Source organism: Chiroxiphia lanceolata, chromosome 2, assembly GCF_009829145.1.
Source record: "Chiroxiphia lanceolata isolate bChiLan1 chromosome 2, bChiLan1.pri, whole genome shotgun sequence".
NCBI classification, from domain to species: domain Eukaryota; kingdom Metazoa; phylum Chordata; class Aves; order Passeriformes; family Pipridae; genus Chiroxiphia; species Chiroxiphia lanceolata.
The window spans coordinates 89,151,731-89,166,827 of record NC_045638.1 but is presented as its reverse complement, the minus strand read 5'-3'; the positions used below and the strand labels follow the sequence as shown (position 1 = coordinate 89,166,827).

At 41.9% G+C, this 15,097-nt stretch overlaps 1 protein-coding gene across 4 annotated transcripts in view; it reads right to left on the bottom strand.

Annotated features, from left to right (window-relative positions):
• The window catches only part of PAK1 (p21 (RAC1) activated kinase 1), a 76,388-nt gene that overhangs the window by 20,802 nt on the left and 40,489 nt on the right, over positions 1 to 15,097 (bottom strand). For 3 of the 4 annotated variants that reach the window (XM_032679032.1, XM_032679031.1, XM_032679033.1), the window contains exons 2-7: positions 12,722 to 12,932; positions 7,338 to 7,438; positions 5,750 to 5,897; positions 4,598 to 4,635; positions 2,623 to 2,739; positions 2,134 to 2,308 (exon numbers count right to left, since the gene is read on the bottom strand). In XM_032679032.1, coding sequence (XP_032534923.1) covers positions 2,134 to 2,308; positions 2,623 to 2,739; positions 4,598 to 4,635; positions 5,750 to 5,897; positions 7,338 to 7,438; positions 12,722 to 12,911 — 769 coding nt within the window. In that variant the 5' untranslated portion in view covers positions 12,912 to 12,932. Of the gene's footprint in view, positions 1 to 2,133; positions 2,309 to 2,622; positions 2,740 to 4,597; positions 4,636 to 5,749; positions 5,898 to 7,337; positions 7,439 to 12,721; positions 12,935 to 15,097 lie in introns of all 4 variants that reach the window. The other variant, XM_032679035.1, reaches the window with a different exon arrangement.

The following is a 15,097-nucleotide window of genomic DNA, read 5'->3' as shown; positions in this document are numbered from 1 at the left end:
GGCAGGAAACACACCCTTTTTAGGCTGAAGAAATCACAGCCAATAATATCTGGAGCTCAGCTGTGAGCAAGTCTCCTCTCTAACAGCACCAGGGTGGCTAATAGGATCAAGGGATGCAGAGCTGCGTCTGAGTTGGTGTTTGCAAGTCACTCAAGCTGCCAACATATGGTGCTGCTTTCACAGGGTCTCAGGCTGAGCCTTAACAGATGTATACTGGCAAAGAAACTGCTCATGGTCATTAAGCCAAGAAATCCAGTAGCAAGCAGAGCAAGAGCAGGCTATTTTTGGACACCACTGGAGAGTAGCCAAACCCAGAGGGTTTAGGGAAGACAGAGGCAGAAGAAGGGAACATGGCCCGTGTTTGGAGAGGAGGGCAGGAAGAGAAATCTGGCTATATAAAACCCACTGTACAATTACAGAAGTATTGCTGTCTGCCCTGAGGACCAGTGTTTCTGGACAAATGTTCATAAACTTTCCCTCAAAGCCAAACATAGGCTGCAAGTTCAGACTGTGAAATAGTCAAATTTTTCCCCAAGGCAAGGACAGGACAGACGGCTGGGGTGACCAGAGGCAGTTGCCAGTTTTGCCCTGTTTAATGCTCTTAAATGTAAAAAGAGGAGATGTTTCCAACCTTCCAAAAAGCCAGGTGAGGATTCATTAGTGTTTGCACCAATGCTGCATTAATGCAGAGAGGTGGAGATTTAGCAGCTTCCTTTTAACCTTTGCACGTCTTTAGCGCACCTTTGGTATGTGTAAATATATTTTTGCTTTCCAATTTTAGTAATTTTATTCAACCAAAACGTTTTATGTCAAACCAAAATGTGAAAAGGTTGCTTGTCTGCACAAGTCCAGCTCCACAGCCCTCAGTGGAAAAACAAGCTTGCAACAAGATTAAAACTTCATCATGTATTTCTGACTAGCCCACATCTAGAAGCTGACACCTCGAGCAAGCAAGGTGTCAGAAGGTACATTTGCTACCCAACAATCCTACGAGTAGCACTTGCATTTCTCTTTATGACAGAAGCGGGTGTACTTGTATTAGAATAGCACTTTTTTCCTGCCACAGTTGCTGCTTGCCGTATCTGGTCACAAAAATGGCTTGAATCCTTAATGGTACAAAGATCCTGCTAATTCAGTAAGTGAAGCTGCTGTTCTGAAACAGTAGGTGCGAGTTTTCCAACAGTGAGCAGTTCCAGTTAACATGTCATCAATTCAATTTAGGCTTTATTTAGAAGAATGAGGTACTCAGATATCATTTTAATATTTTAATTTTTTTAACTTATACCTTCAGATTAATTTTTGCTTCATATAGCTACTAGACTTTGCTTCCTAAAATACTGACCTTTAGGGGTATACCCTCAAACCAAGGAGACCAGCCTGGCCCTAGAGGTGCTAACATAGCTTATATAAACTGACAAGCAAGACGTGGACGTAATTAATACAGGATTAATAGTTCAAAGAATGAGAAATGCTCTACTCTTAATAAAAACTGGCCCAGGCTAAGGATAGCAATCAATTGCATGAAAGAGCTGTTTCAGCTATTGGATATGCCACAGCATAACCCAAAAACATCAAGCAGCAGAGGAGCACTTGCACTGAAGGTAGGAATTGTTAAAGACACGAGGACACAAGTGAGAGACTTGATGACATTTTTCTCAGAAGAAAACCACCAATTTGGGCACCCACACAATGTTAAGGAACTTAAAAATAACCAACTCATTTACACCATGATGCTGTGGAAGGCAAACCTTGGGATGCATTAATTTTCTCTCCATCCTTTAGACACCTTGTGTCTAACACTGCAGTATAATCATTTGCGCTTCAGAGCTATAGAATAACAAGGTGTGGAACAATCTCAGATTTCATAGTTAAGTAGATGTTATTTATTCAGGGCTTGTTTTGCAGAGCCTGAGGATCTGTAACTCCCTAGGGACTTCAGTTAGCATCACAGGTGCTCAGCATATATTTTTGCTCCCCTCTTACATCTGCCCCCACTTTTGCGTTGTGACTGTATGCCAGTGTCTTCAGTAAAGGACCTCAAAATGGGAATGTCGAAACATTTCAGCTTATTAAGATTTTGAGAAACCAACACAGCAGGACCTGGAACTTAATTTTTAAAGAACAAGGACATACTTAATTTTTCCAGTATCTCTTCATCTGACATTTTTGGCTTTTTCTTTTGTTTCTCCATGTTCCTGACCAGCATGTCGGGTGCTGTTGTGCTGTTTTCCGAGGGAGAAGTGATAGGAGAAGTGGCCACATCTCTGGTAGGAGGAGGAAGAGGGTCTATCACAGAGCGGGTGTATATCTAATTTTGTTGAGAAAAACATACAAGTCAAATGAAGATTTAAACACTTCTATTCATTTTGTTATTGTTCTTGTTGCTGTCAGGGATGCATTTCTATAGCTACTTTGTTAGCAACCAATGTCACTAATCAAGGACTTTTTTCCCCCACGACTAGGCAGGTGATAATACAAAGGTACTCTGTCAGAAAGAATGGCTCCCACTGCCTCCCTCCTGTTCCCAAGAAGGGCTCAGCACCATGCCATGCAGCATGGATGAAGAGTCACAATCGAGACTCGACTGCAGCAGCGGAGCCTGAAGGAAGTATTTCTGCTCACAGATTTTGTGTGTTCAGGTCGCGGAGCTATCACGGGGGGTGGAGCTGCATCATCTTCATCATCTTCATCTTCAGACACTGAGGGCACTGCAGGGGTCTCAGAGACAGCTTTCACATTCTGCACGTGGTTACACAAATAGCAAAAATAAAAACAAAATCACAAACATTGGATTAAGCGCCTAACAGAGATTGTACTGAAGTAAGTGCAGAAGAACAATAATAGAACAGGCTGGCAAGTTACAACTGTCTGAAAAATGCAAAGCCCAAAGTTCCTGAGGCTTCATGGGGAATGGATGTGCAGTCCAGCACTGCCTGACAACCGTTCAGACAGAGCTTGTCACCTGCCTGTGTAACAGCAATCCTCTTCCCAAGGACCCACCTGGGCACTCTCTCTGCCTTCCCAACACCCACACAGCAGATCTAGCAGTTCTGGAGACAACATCAGGGTTTGGAAATATCTGTCCCTATTTATATTTCTTTTTTGTTTTTCCACTTGCTTCAAACTCTGACCAAGCAGTATGGAGATTTCAGTCTTTAAATCCTATAATTCACATCAAGATCTCTAAAAGTTGGTAAGTCAAGCCAACATCACCTTATGACTGAGAACCAAGTAATGAGAGATTTTGGAAGCAGAATCTGGCAAAATCTTTTCAAATCTCTTAAAATTACTTTCTAACATAAAATTTTATAGAAAAAACAGGAACAATCCTTTTTTTTTTTTAAGTTTTATAGTGGTTGGAAAATTATCTGGAATTTTTTGCAATACTGTGATTAGAAATCAAAGTCACTTTTAACCTTTCAAATGTGAAACTGAAGTTCATGGCATTCTTTACACTGTAAGCATTTCAGAATATACTTGGTGAGGTCCTCAACCCAGTAGACCAATTCTGTTTGTGCATCCTCAGTTCTCTAAGAGTGGCAGGGGGAAAAATATTAAAATAAAGTTCTCAGAAAGAGGGGGAAAGCAATACAGTATTTCACTGATCCTAAAATACTTGAAGTCACCACCATCCCAGCAAATAATTGCCAAAGTGCACTTGACATAACACAAAAGCTTAGCTTGTTAAAAACAAGAAGAAAAATACTCATGTACTGAGATTTTCCTGAATATCCACAAAACTAAAGGTTACCCAATGTCTTCCAAATCCATTACGCTATGTTATCTCAGTAGATTGGTAACTACTTCTTTTTTCAGGATTTACTCTAAAATCCAACTGTCTTAGATATTCAAACTCCTGAGGATCAACATACAATCACATGTAATAATGAACAACAGCAGAAACATTTTCCTTTTCTTTTTGCAGAGAGTCTTAAATGATCAGATACAAATACAGTGCCTCTGGAAGGGGGCAGAACAAGCCAATTCTAGATAATGGCATGGCCATGAGAAAACAAGAGATGAGGGAACCATCTTAAACTGAAAGTCTTCCTTCTTCCATCTCACAGGCACATACAGAAACTTATCATGTCTCCTAACAAAGCAAATAGGAGCGGTACCTGCCCTGGTAAGGACTGAGTAAAGGTCAAGCAGAGAGGAGGAGAACCTTTTATTTCCTGTTCTGCTAGAGATAAGTTTGGTTAATCAGCATTAGTTTTGGTCAATCAGACCTTGCAGGTTAGTAAATAAACTTTGTTATATCACAGATGTTTATGGAGACATAAAACCTGACAGCCCAGTGGTTATCAAATTCTAGGTACAGGAACAAATCAATTTCTATCAAAACAGAGATCTTTCTATTAATTAATTCACTAATTTCCATTTATGAATTCCCTAAAAAAAAACTACTTCTCTCTAATTTATTTTCCATCAGTTTAAAAATAGTGAAATGAACACGTCTGTACAAGTATTCACTATACAAATATATATAGTTCAGATTTTAAAACACTAAGCTGTCTATGAGTTTGCATGTAGTTAACTAGTTTTTGCAAGTTTTTTAATCCCCAAACTCAAGATAGAATGTGAATGTAAGGCTTACCAATGTATTTGATGAATTGTAATCCTCTGCTGATTTATCTGAAAGAGGCAGATAGTAATGCTGTTATAAATGAGTTATAAACCCAGCAGCAAGGAGGGAGAGGAGAAAGGGACAAGCTCGCTTCGGAAAGGGCAGGAAAAAAGGCTGCTCCCAAACCTAGGCATTACGTCCAGCTCCCCAGAAAAAGCTGATCCCTGGCAGATATAGAAATAGAGGGTAAATAAATGCAGGTCCCAAATCACCGCTGCAGGAGGGTGGAATTGCCCAGAGCAATACCTGAATGAATACTGTCCTCCATCCAGACACACAAAATATTATCACTGAGCTAAGTCACCAGCAGAGGCACTGCAGCTAGCTCATGACCTGCAAGATGTTCAATCTCAGTCACCTAAACTTCCTGGAATAGCACAAGAGAACCACATGGGTCAACTGGCGGGCTTCTCATTTGACTATCCAGGCACATATGGGCAAGATTTATCCCTGCTTGGAGCCTTCCTAATTAATACCAGTTCTGGTGACGTAGTTCTATCCCCTTAAAAGAACCAAAGTAGGGGTTAGTATCTAGAAAGCAAAGGAGTTGCAGTTGAAAGGGAAAAGGAGTGGTGGTTGCAGATGTCCTTCAGAGGGCAGGCAATCCATACAAAGAGGCACAAACCTTGGCAGCTTTGACTTTTAGAGGAATCTAGCAAGCAGTTATCAAGCAACCAGGCAGCTGAGGCATATCTCTCAATCATGGCACATGGGAATAGAGAGACCCTCTCCCCAGGCATGTATGAAGACACATCCACACCCACCCTGCAAACTGAAACTGGTGCAAAATTTAGCTGCCTGTTAACTCCAGGGATTTTCATGACTGGGAACCCAGTACCAACAGTCTGGGATCTGCTTTCCAGATGCTGACTGCAAGCATAGAAAAAGTATATGTTTTGGGGATTTCGCCAGTTGACTGACCTCCTCTTTTGTGGCTATGCTGGGCATCAGGATTAACAGAACAGCATTTTAAAGGAAGAAGGGCACTTGAGCAGCCAGAGAATCTCATTGACATCTTCCTTGAAAAGACAGATCTGCTTGTTGTTTAAACAAAAGAAATCCCACGTGCAATGACTAATGGGAGGTTGGGCAAAGCAGCCATATGGGACCATCACCATGTACCTGTGAAACTCATGTACTTCTGGCTGTTGGAGATCTTCTTGGAGTTGTAAAACTCCAACACGTCCAGCACTGCTTGGGGGTTCTTCTTCTGCTCTGACTTGGTGATGTTGGAAGTCTGCAGTAAACGTGCCCATTGCTCTGGCATTCCCTGTGGGGAGATGCACCTCGTTAGCTCACAGCTGGCCTGATGTGGTTCACAGAACACACGCCCGCTGACACAGTTCTGCCCCAGCTTTTGAGGTTACACAGAGGTGTGAGGGAAACAGAGAGAAAAAAGGACAGAAGAGGAGAGGAAAGAAAAAGAGGTGCTGAACGGATGCCCTCCTAGCCACTGCCTGTGTTACAAGTCACACATTCCTTACGTTGACAGGTAAAGGCCACTCTGCTCATGGGGCTTTGGGTGAGTCCCAGGTCCTTTGCAGACTGAAACTCAAAAGCTGGAGAGTTCAGGAAGAGCCTCAAGAAAAAAAATAAAACAAAACCCAAATCCTTTATGCACAGGTATATACCTATTTATATATACCCAAGAAAAACTATAGAAGTAGCATACACTGCACAGCCTCTAGCACAATGAACATGCAACAGTCATTTGGGTTTTCTTGTAGCACTAGAGTTCTTTGCTAACAGCAGTTTGTAAGCCAGAGCTGGGAAAGCAGAGGTGCTAACTTCACATCTGAAATTCAGAATTTCATTACAGGGGCGTAATTTCAGCCAGAAAATAAATACACCTACAGTGCAACCAGACTTGTGCCTTTCCATCACTAGCAAGAATAACAGTTTGTATAGACAAAGTGGTAAGGGACTGGGATCCTTTAGCAATAAAGTTATCCTCCCTGTTCAAAAGGATGACTGGATACAAGAGTCAGGTCGTACCTCACTGGCATGTGTAGGGTAACCTGGGCAAGTCTAGAGGCTGCCATGCAAAACAAAGCTGTACCTGTGATTCAGGGTAGGGGAGCAAAGTCCCTGAAAAAGCAGCACATTACAGACAGCTTAAAACACCTTCCTCACAAACAATTTTCACTGCTATGATATACTCTCTCATAACCAAATAAGAATAATAATAATATGGGGAAATATGACTCTGTCTTTATAGTATTTTGCGCATCAATAAAAAAAAAAACAACCAAACACCTCGGCACATAAAAGCATCTGACATTTAGCACATATATGTTCTGTCATAAGTAGTTATAAACATCTGTGTGTCTCCCAAAGGGAAACTCTCAGAGCCCCACCTCGGGGACACAGGCTATGCTGTAGTTTTCAGTAGAGTATTTCAGCTCTAGAAGAGGAAGGGAGGGGAAGAGAGGGAAAGGGAGGAGAGATATACCATGTTTTGCTGACCACAACAGCCAAAAAAACAGGAAAAGAAAAGTTTGCTGGCAGCCAGGGCTCTGGGGGATGTGCCAAGTTTGACAGTCTCTCAGCATGAATTAGCGGGTAATCTCTGCAGATGTGTTTCAAAGGACATCAAACTAGATGATGGTAATAGCCTTTCCAGCATTACTGTATAAAAGATTAATGGGTCCTGGCTCCTCCCAGCAATAAGCTAAACCACATAGTTCTCTTTTCCTCCAGATTCACTCACTGTGAATTCTCCTGTGACTGCATCAAACCCCACATGAATTGTGTGTTCAAAGTCTGAAGGGAGGGAGATCTCTGGCCGCTCTTTCTCTTTTTTCTTATTGGCTGGAAGAGACAAAAACAACAAAAAAAAAATCCATAAATCCATCAAGAATTAAAATCTCCAATAGCTTCCAATTCACCTACACAATCACACCCCCACATGCCTTTTGCTAGTCATAGGATTTTGATCTGGAGCAGACAAACAGCAAGTTTAAAAACTTTGTTTCCTCGCTTAAGAGCAGCCACAGTGAGCAAACAACAAAAATAAAAGTCCTGTAACACAGGACAAGCATAAAGAAAGAAACTGATATTTTGGGTATGTAAAGTGTCAACTAGTATGTCTAGACTCAACAGCATGAGAGCTATTTACCTAAAATATTCACTTGAACTTATACAGGTCAGAGTCAAAAGCTCTGCATGGGCAGTAAGTGGAAGCCAGGCAGTTTTGAACACATTTTTTTATTCATTGTTTTAAGCAAGTTTTTTTAAAAAAATATTATGTGCTGTTAAACATACACCTGCTTCTCATATAAAGCCAGGGACAAAATTAACTACAAGTACCGCTTATAAATTGCTTCCTTCATCCTATTTCCTCACAACAGAGTTTATGAAGAAAACTAAATATAACATGTGTGCTTCTGCTACAAAATCTTATATGAGCAAAACCACTTGTATTTTCTGCTCACAAAATGAACCAAAGGTGGTTCTAATAACAAGCTTTGAAGACATGAGCAAGACAGCAGAATCCAGCAGGTGAGGAGAAGAAGTCAAAAAGAAACAGGAAAAGAAATATATCAAAGCAGACGTACCCTGTAAATTTTAAACTTAGGTCTTCAAACAGGGTTATCATTATGCTTTGGATTAAGTTCATCCATATTCACGATGTATTAAGGATTCCACCTTCCTTTTAATATTTATTGTATTCAAAAAACTGAGATGAGTTTAAGGAAGAAGCACATTCTACTCAGTTTTGCTGCTACTTGCAGTTATAAAATCAGCAGAGCCAGGAGAAGGTGACTAAACCACTTACGTTTCCCAGCTGCTACCTTTTTTATCCAAAGCCAAACAGAATCTATTTCGTGGCTGACATTCCCCGGTGCATTTCTGGCAACATGAATGCCAAACCCAGTATTTCAGAAGCCTGTGAGGCTAATGCTCAATATAGCAATTCTTTAAGACACTGCTGTGGTTACTTGCACAGAGTGGGTCAGGGCTTGCCCCTAAGGACTGAATCCCGTTTCTTTCAGGGCCAGCTCTGGCATTGCTCTTTGTATCACTACAGAGTTACAGTTGCACAGAGTAATTCTGGAGAAAGAAAAGGATCATATGCTCCACTTGGGAAACGAAGATGGAACAGATTGTTTTTGATCCCACTTTCAAACAAAGGCGATGGGGGAAGCTGAATCACAGAAGAGCAACAGAGTTGCCAGGGGGAAAGCAGAAGAAAAAGGAGCCATGCTGGAGGAGCCATCATGGAGAAGGGAGCTAGAAGGAGACAGAAACATCTGCTGGTTAGCAGATGGTGAGCATCTGCAGCACAGAGGCCTATGCACTAGTGGTGGATGGAAAGCAAGAGGAAAAGAGATGCATCAGAGGTCTGCCTACAGGATCAGTCCGTTCCTCCAAGCCAAAGACTAAGGTGCCATCTCAGCCTAGAAGCCCACGGCTCAGGTGAGGAAGAAAGGGGCATCTCTACCAGCAGCACTATTCAGGAGTGCTGCACGGCTGATAAACATCCACATTTGGACCATTCCAGGGTGACTGACACAGTAAATTTGAACATATTCCTAAAAAAAGCTTAAGGGCAATAAGTTGTTTTACAGAAGTCTTAGGTGTTTTTTTATTTCTACATTTGGACAGATCTGACAGCTCTAAAAGCCTAGACATATTAAACCATTAATAAAACAATTGCTTTTTGTAGCAGATATTTATGTCATAGCAGGGGGTATAAGGTAGAAAGAACTAAAGAGATAGGCACTCCCAATCTTGCTAAACATTTAATCCACCTTTAAAGTGGTTGCATTACCCTTGCAATAAATTAAAAAGACTTGAAGAATCTTAATTTAAAAAAAAAAGAAAAAAGTAATTATATATCTATTTAAGAAGACCTACCTACCACCACAAACACCTTACCACCTTCTCATTCAAAACCTCCTATGTTCAATGCTGTTACAAGACCCACCCTTAAAGTTCCCTTATGATGCTCTGGCAACTTAAGCTACACTTAGGAAGCATGATGCCTCACCATGAAGTGAGCCCACTGAGTGGGCCATCTCAGTGAGGCACACTGAGATGAATAATTCCATTTATAACGTGGAGTAACATGCTCTCCATCACCACAGAAAGGGCTCCCAGTTGCTGCAAACTGTCACCTTGTGGGTAAAGCCTTGCCTCTGAGCAAAGCTGCAGCTGAGCTCAGCAAAGCTCAAGGGAGCTAAACATGCCCCATTCAAGCCAGTTTCATGCCCTCAGTCAGGCACTGATGAGCCTCCTGAGCCCAAGAAATTTCAGATGTTCGCAACTCCTGTTGAAAGCAACAAGTCACACCAGTCCTGTATCTGTTTGGACAGGACCCACCCAGTGTTAAACCAATATTTTTTATATATGAGTTTTGCGGTTTAGGCTGGAACAGAGGAAATCAAGACTATAAATTACATCCTGAATTTTGCAGGTAGAGTATAAGACTTCAAGAGCAGCCTAGCAAGGGGTATAGCTCAACAGAAGTATGCAAAGATGTATGAGACCCTGGATTTATGCCCCATGTGTCCTTTACATGATGCTTCTGCTTATATGCAGGGGTAGCACAATGGAAGAGACACTTTCCAAAGTGCCTTCGAGTAGAACTGTTCTTCTTGACCCAGTGACCTCTAAGAGATGCCTTCAAGATGTCCCTCCTTGTTGACCTCCCCTCTGATCTGGATTCACAAGCTCTCAGTAAGTCTGTCACCTGATCCACAGCAGGACTCTACATGTTTGAGCTGCGCTTTTGCATAAAGCACAACCCCTTTACCCACCTTTCCCACACAACCTTCATAAATTCCCTGCTCCAGTACTACTCCTTGCTCAGAGCAAAGAGCTACCACTTCTCCAAAGGGATTGGCACCATCAACTTCAGCAGCTCTCGACTACCACATAAAAGCCCATAAAAGCCAGCTTTGCTAGCAAAATTAACTGCCAAGTCTTTCAGATCTTCGCAGGCTCTTTGCAACCCCAGTAGAGGCTAAACACAACTCAATGGCTTCCCTGGATAAAGATCCAAAGGTCATGGATTTGCTTAAAACTACTTTCCTTTAACGGAACAGAAAGCAACTTCCCTTTTAGTTCAGCCAAACTAGCACATAACATCAAAAATGTTTTTGGTACAAACCAAAGAGAGGTGTCTGAACACCAAAGAATTTCATTACATTTAAGCAGCAGGAGGCACTGGGAATATAGTTGTCATCACGAGATTAGAAGAAGTTTTCATAGGATGAAAATCAATCAATTTGGAGTGAAGGTGACAGTGTTACAGATATTTTTTTCTGACAGGAATTAGAGGACAGAAGCAACCGTTCGTGTTCAGGCAGGTGTACGGCAACAGAAGGCTCTGCTGGGCTTGGCTAAATGAAAATCTCTGATGTCTTGAAGCATCTGCCATGTTGGCCAATCTTCAGTAAACATAGGCATCATCAGATCAGTGGCAGTCTGTCTGCTGATTTCACCCAAAACATTCACTTTTGCAGCTCTCCTTTACAATCCATTTCAAACTAGCATTTCAGGTTCTACTTCTTTCACTCTTTTATAAATTTCAGGTGATTTCTTTGTTCTCTGAAACAGCTGATCCCAGAGATTTTAAAACCCCACTCCCTTAAGTAAGCCAACACAAAAATCCTACAGCTTTTTAGGACTCATAATAGCAAGTTCTAACCAAAATCCAGCAGACTTTTAACATTGAGTACGTGGGTTTCTGGACTGCAGGTTCAAAAACCCACATTTGTAAAGCAATCCAGAGTTGCCAAAAGTATCAGATAATAATAATGAATGCCATAATATGTTGTAGCAAATGATCCTATATCTTGCTTATTTAAATTAGTGAAACTATCATTTCACTTAGTCTTTTCACTAATAAAAATTAGGAGGCAGCCTCCCTCCTGATGCTCAGGAAGCTGAAGATATCAAGGTTTGACTTTAGTTACCCAGTGCCCAGATATCATTGCAATATAGAAAAAAAGCTGATGTATTAGAAAGAAGAACTCCAAAAAATAGGTCAGATATAAAAAGAAACCAGCATATATTAGGAGATGGAGATTTTTTTCTTTTCTTACATCACTTCAAAAGATTCATGAGAGGGTTTTTAAAATATCCTGATCTTAAAAATTATAATTTCATGTACAGTTCACAGCTCCTATCTCTTTTTCCATCTGTTACAGTCCGTTTAACAGGGAAAAAATTCCTTCAGTTCACAAGAAATGTGCAAGAATTTTCAGTAACAGATTATTCTTAAAAGCAAGTAGACAATGCCTGACCCAAACATTAGAACAGGGTAAATGGCCACGAAGTAAAATATGACAGGTTTAGCAGGAGACTGTGTGTTACTCTTGCATAACTCAAATTATTTGCTGTTTAAAACAACAAAACAAGAAAAAGACCTCCCTTTGCTCCTCACCAAAGGAAATGCCAATGTCAGCTTTGTAATTGGCACATAAATGTATTATTTTCAAGACCATTACATACAAGTCAGGCCGAGAAGTAGCAGAGCTAGTCCCAGAGTTAGTCCCAGTTTTCAGGGACACTGTTCTAATAATTTATGGGAAACCCCCTACAGGAAACAGCGGCCTCCAAGAGACCTGGAGAGGGATTTTGACAAGGGCATGGAGTGACAGGACAAGGGAGAATGGCTTCAAAGTGAAAGAGGGCATGCCTAGATTAGATATTAGAAAGAAATTCTTTACTGAGGGTAGTGAGGCACTGGCATAGGTTTCCCAGAGAAGCTGTGGCTGCTCCATCCCTGAAAGTGTTCAAGGCCACTTGGATGGGGCTTGGATCAACCTGGTCTAGCAGAAGGTGTCCACGGCAGGGGGAAACTAGATGATATTCAGGGTCCCTTTCAACCCATTCCATTCTAGGCTTCTACGATTTTATGAAAATAAAGTGAGATGGATTAAATGTGACAGGATTAATTATTAGAAAAAAACAAATCTACAGCCAGCACCTCATATACCACAAAACAACCAAGACAGATGTGCAGGAAACAAATACACCACATTTGCTAAAACCTAAACCATCACCAAGCATCAAGTGCTCGACTACATTCAAGCCGAGCAACGTTCAGACAGAAGCTTTATTAGAAGAGATGAAGTACTGTACTTTTATCTCCTGGTAAAATAGATCGGTAAAATCGATCCTTCCTCTTCTTTTCTTCTGGGTTGGGAGGCAAAGGTTTTGAGCCATGGTTTAAAGTCCCAGGATCTTTGCTTCCCGATCCAATCATAGTGCTGGTATTTCTCATTGGAGGAGCAGGCGGTTTGTCTTCCGTTTCAACTCCATTGTTAGACATCTTCAGTTGAGGAGGCCGTTACTGGGAATTGGAAAAAGAAAATAAATTAGAAGCCTTATTTATTTATTTACTGTAAAATAGAATCACACACTGTCAAATCACAAGCAGGTATTTGTAGCCTAACCTGTAACCTCATATAGAATCATAGACTTTGTAAGGTTGGAAAAGACCTCTAAGATCATCAAGTCCAATCATTAAACCAGCACTGCTGTGCTCCCCACTAAACCATATCCCCAAGTGCCACATCCACATGCTTTTTCAAGGAATGGTGATATCAACACAAACCCAGTGCCAGCACAACAAATTCTACTCAAGCTCCAAATGTTTTTTTCTGTTAACAAGACTACGTTCAAGCATTTGAATTTTAGATCACTGAGAAAAGCCTGTTTCAGGATACAGTCAATCCTCAAGCAAATCATGGAGCAGAAGTGCAGGGTAGGAAGGCAGAACAGTAAATACAAGGTAGCAAAGGGCAGGAGGAGTCAACAAGTTGATGAGTTCATAAGACCTCTTAGATCCATGGCAGTTCCCCTAAAAACTATGTCAAAAGGTTTGCATCAGTCTCCAGCACAGCACGATACAGAGGGACTGAAGTTTACACTCAGAGTTTTGATGCAGCTGCTCAGGCTCCTTTGCCACAAAGCTGCTGAACAGGTTCAGAGGTAGAGACGGTCAGGAAGCCATGAGCTGTACCCACGTCACCTCAGATGTAGTGCCGTGGCCCTTGCTGGTCTCAAGCCAGCTCTGGCCTTCCTGCAATAACAGCACACTTCAGGGGCAACTCAAATTGCCAGAAAGTTGACAGCATTTTGTTCTGTTGGGAGAGTCAAACAAAACTAGATCCCCAACACAAACTTAAATCCGTAAGTAAATAATCCCTGCTGTGCAGATTTAAAGACGGAAGCTTGGGAACAGCAATAGATTATTCTGCAGCAACTAGCTTGTTCCACCCAAATGAGATCAGCATTACTCTGGACACAGCCTGGCTGCAGCAAGACCCTTCTGGAAACTGCAATTCATCTGCACTATATTCTCATATAGTAAGCTGGGAGTTAACTGCAGAACAAAGCAGGAACAGTTTCTGTATGGGTGGAAAAAGCAGTTTAACAGCTTTACCAATTTCACAAGCAGTAAGGGAAGATGTTTCACTCAGGGAGAATTATGGGGTGGCAGAAAGTCAGAAGCAGCTTGCTCTCCACAGGTGAGAAGTCCAGTTACAAAGCCAAGGTCACTGCTGACTTCCAGGGAGCTGCTTTTCCATAGGATGGGTTTGGAGGAAACACACTGAGTCACACACCAAACAAATCCTACAACCATAACACAGTCCTATGACCACACAGCACCCAGCCAAAGTCTTCTTCAGTCAAGCTACTGATGCTCACTGTAACTGGCAAGACATGCTGCTCTCACCACTATGCGGAGTTAAGGAAGGCAAACGCTACCCCACAGAAGTCACTCAGCAGCAATGTGTCAGACTTTGCTGAAAGCAGAGTTTCCGTAACTGTTGGCTGGTCTGCAGCTCCACCTTCTCCTCCACTTAGTTGATTCCTAGTTTCTTCACACTCCTCAACAGGAGGGCCGGCAGTGTTGTACAGCCTGTAAGGCTTTGAGCATGCCTTCACACACAGGGAACTTTTTAAAAGCTTTGGCCCCAGCGCTCTTTCCTTCCAATATAACTGTGCAATGGAATTTTAGATGACAAAGTAGCTTTTGGAGTATTGATTTTACTGGTGGGACAGTTTCAGCATTTGGGAGCGGTGGTGGGAAATCAGCTGTGCATTTGTCTGGGTGTGTTCTAGCACGAGCCCTGCGTGTCCCCCACTGCTCGTGCTTCAGCCTCATGGCATTCTCCAGCATAAAACGGAGCAGAACTAAGTGACAGCTGGAGTGCCAGCCATTAAGTGGTTGGTGCAAATGAATACTCTCCCTGTCTAAGCAGTGGAAAAAAGTCTAAACTAACACCCAACTGACAAATTTGGCAGCCACTGCTGCTCACGCATCTTGTGCAACATGAAGATACTGGGCCTTGCTGACGGGCTTTGCACATCACAGTGTCAGTGCTCGTAACTGAACTGGCACAACTAAACTAAACCATTTGAAACGACATAACCAGCAGTGCCACAAAAAAGATGCATTCTTTGCATTGATCTTATTTTACTGTGAGAAAGCGAATTGCTGGGAAGGTG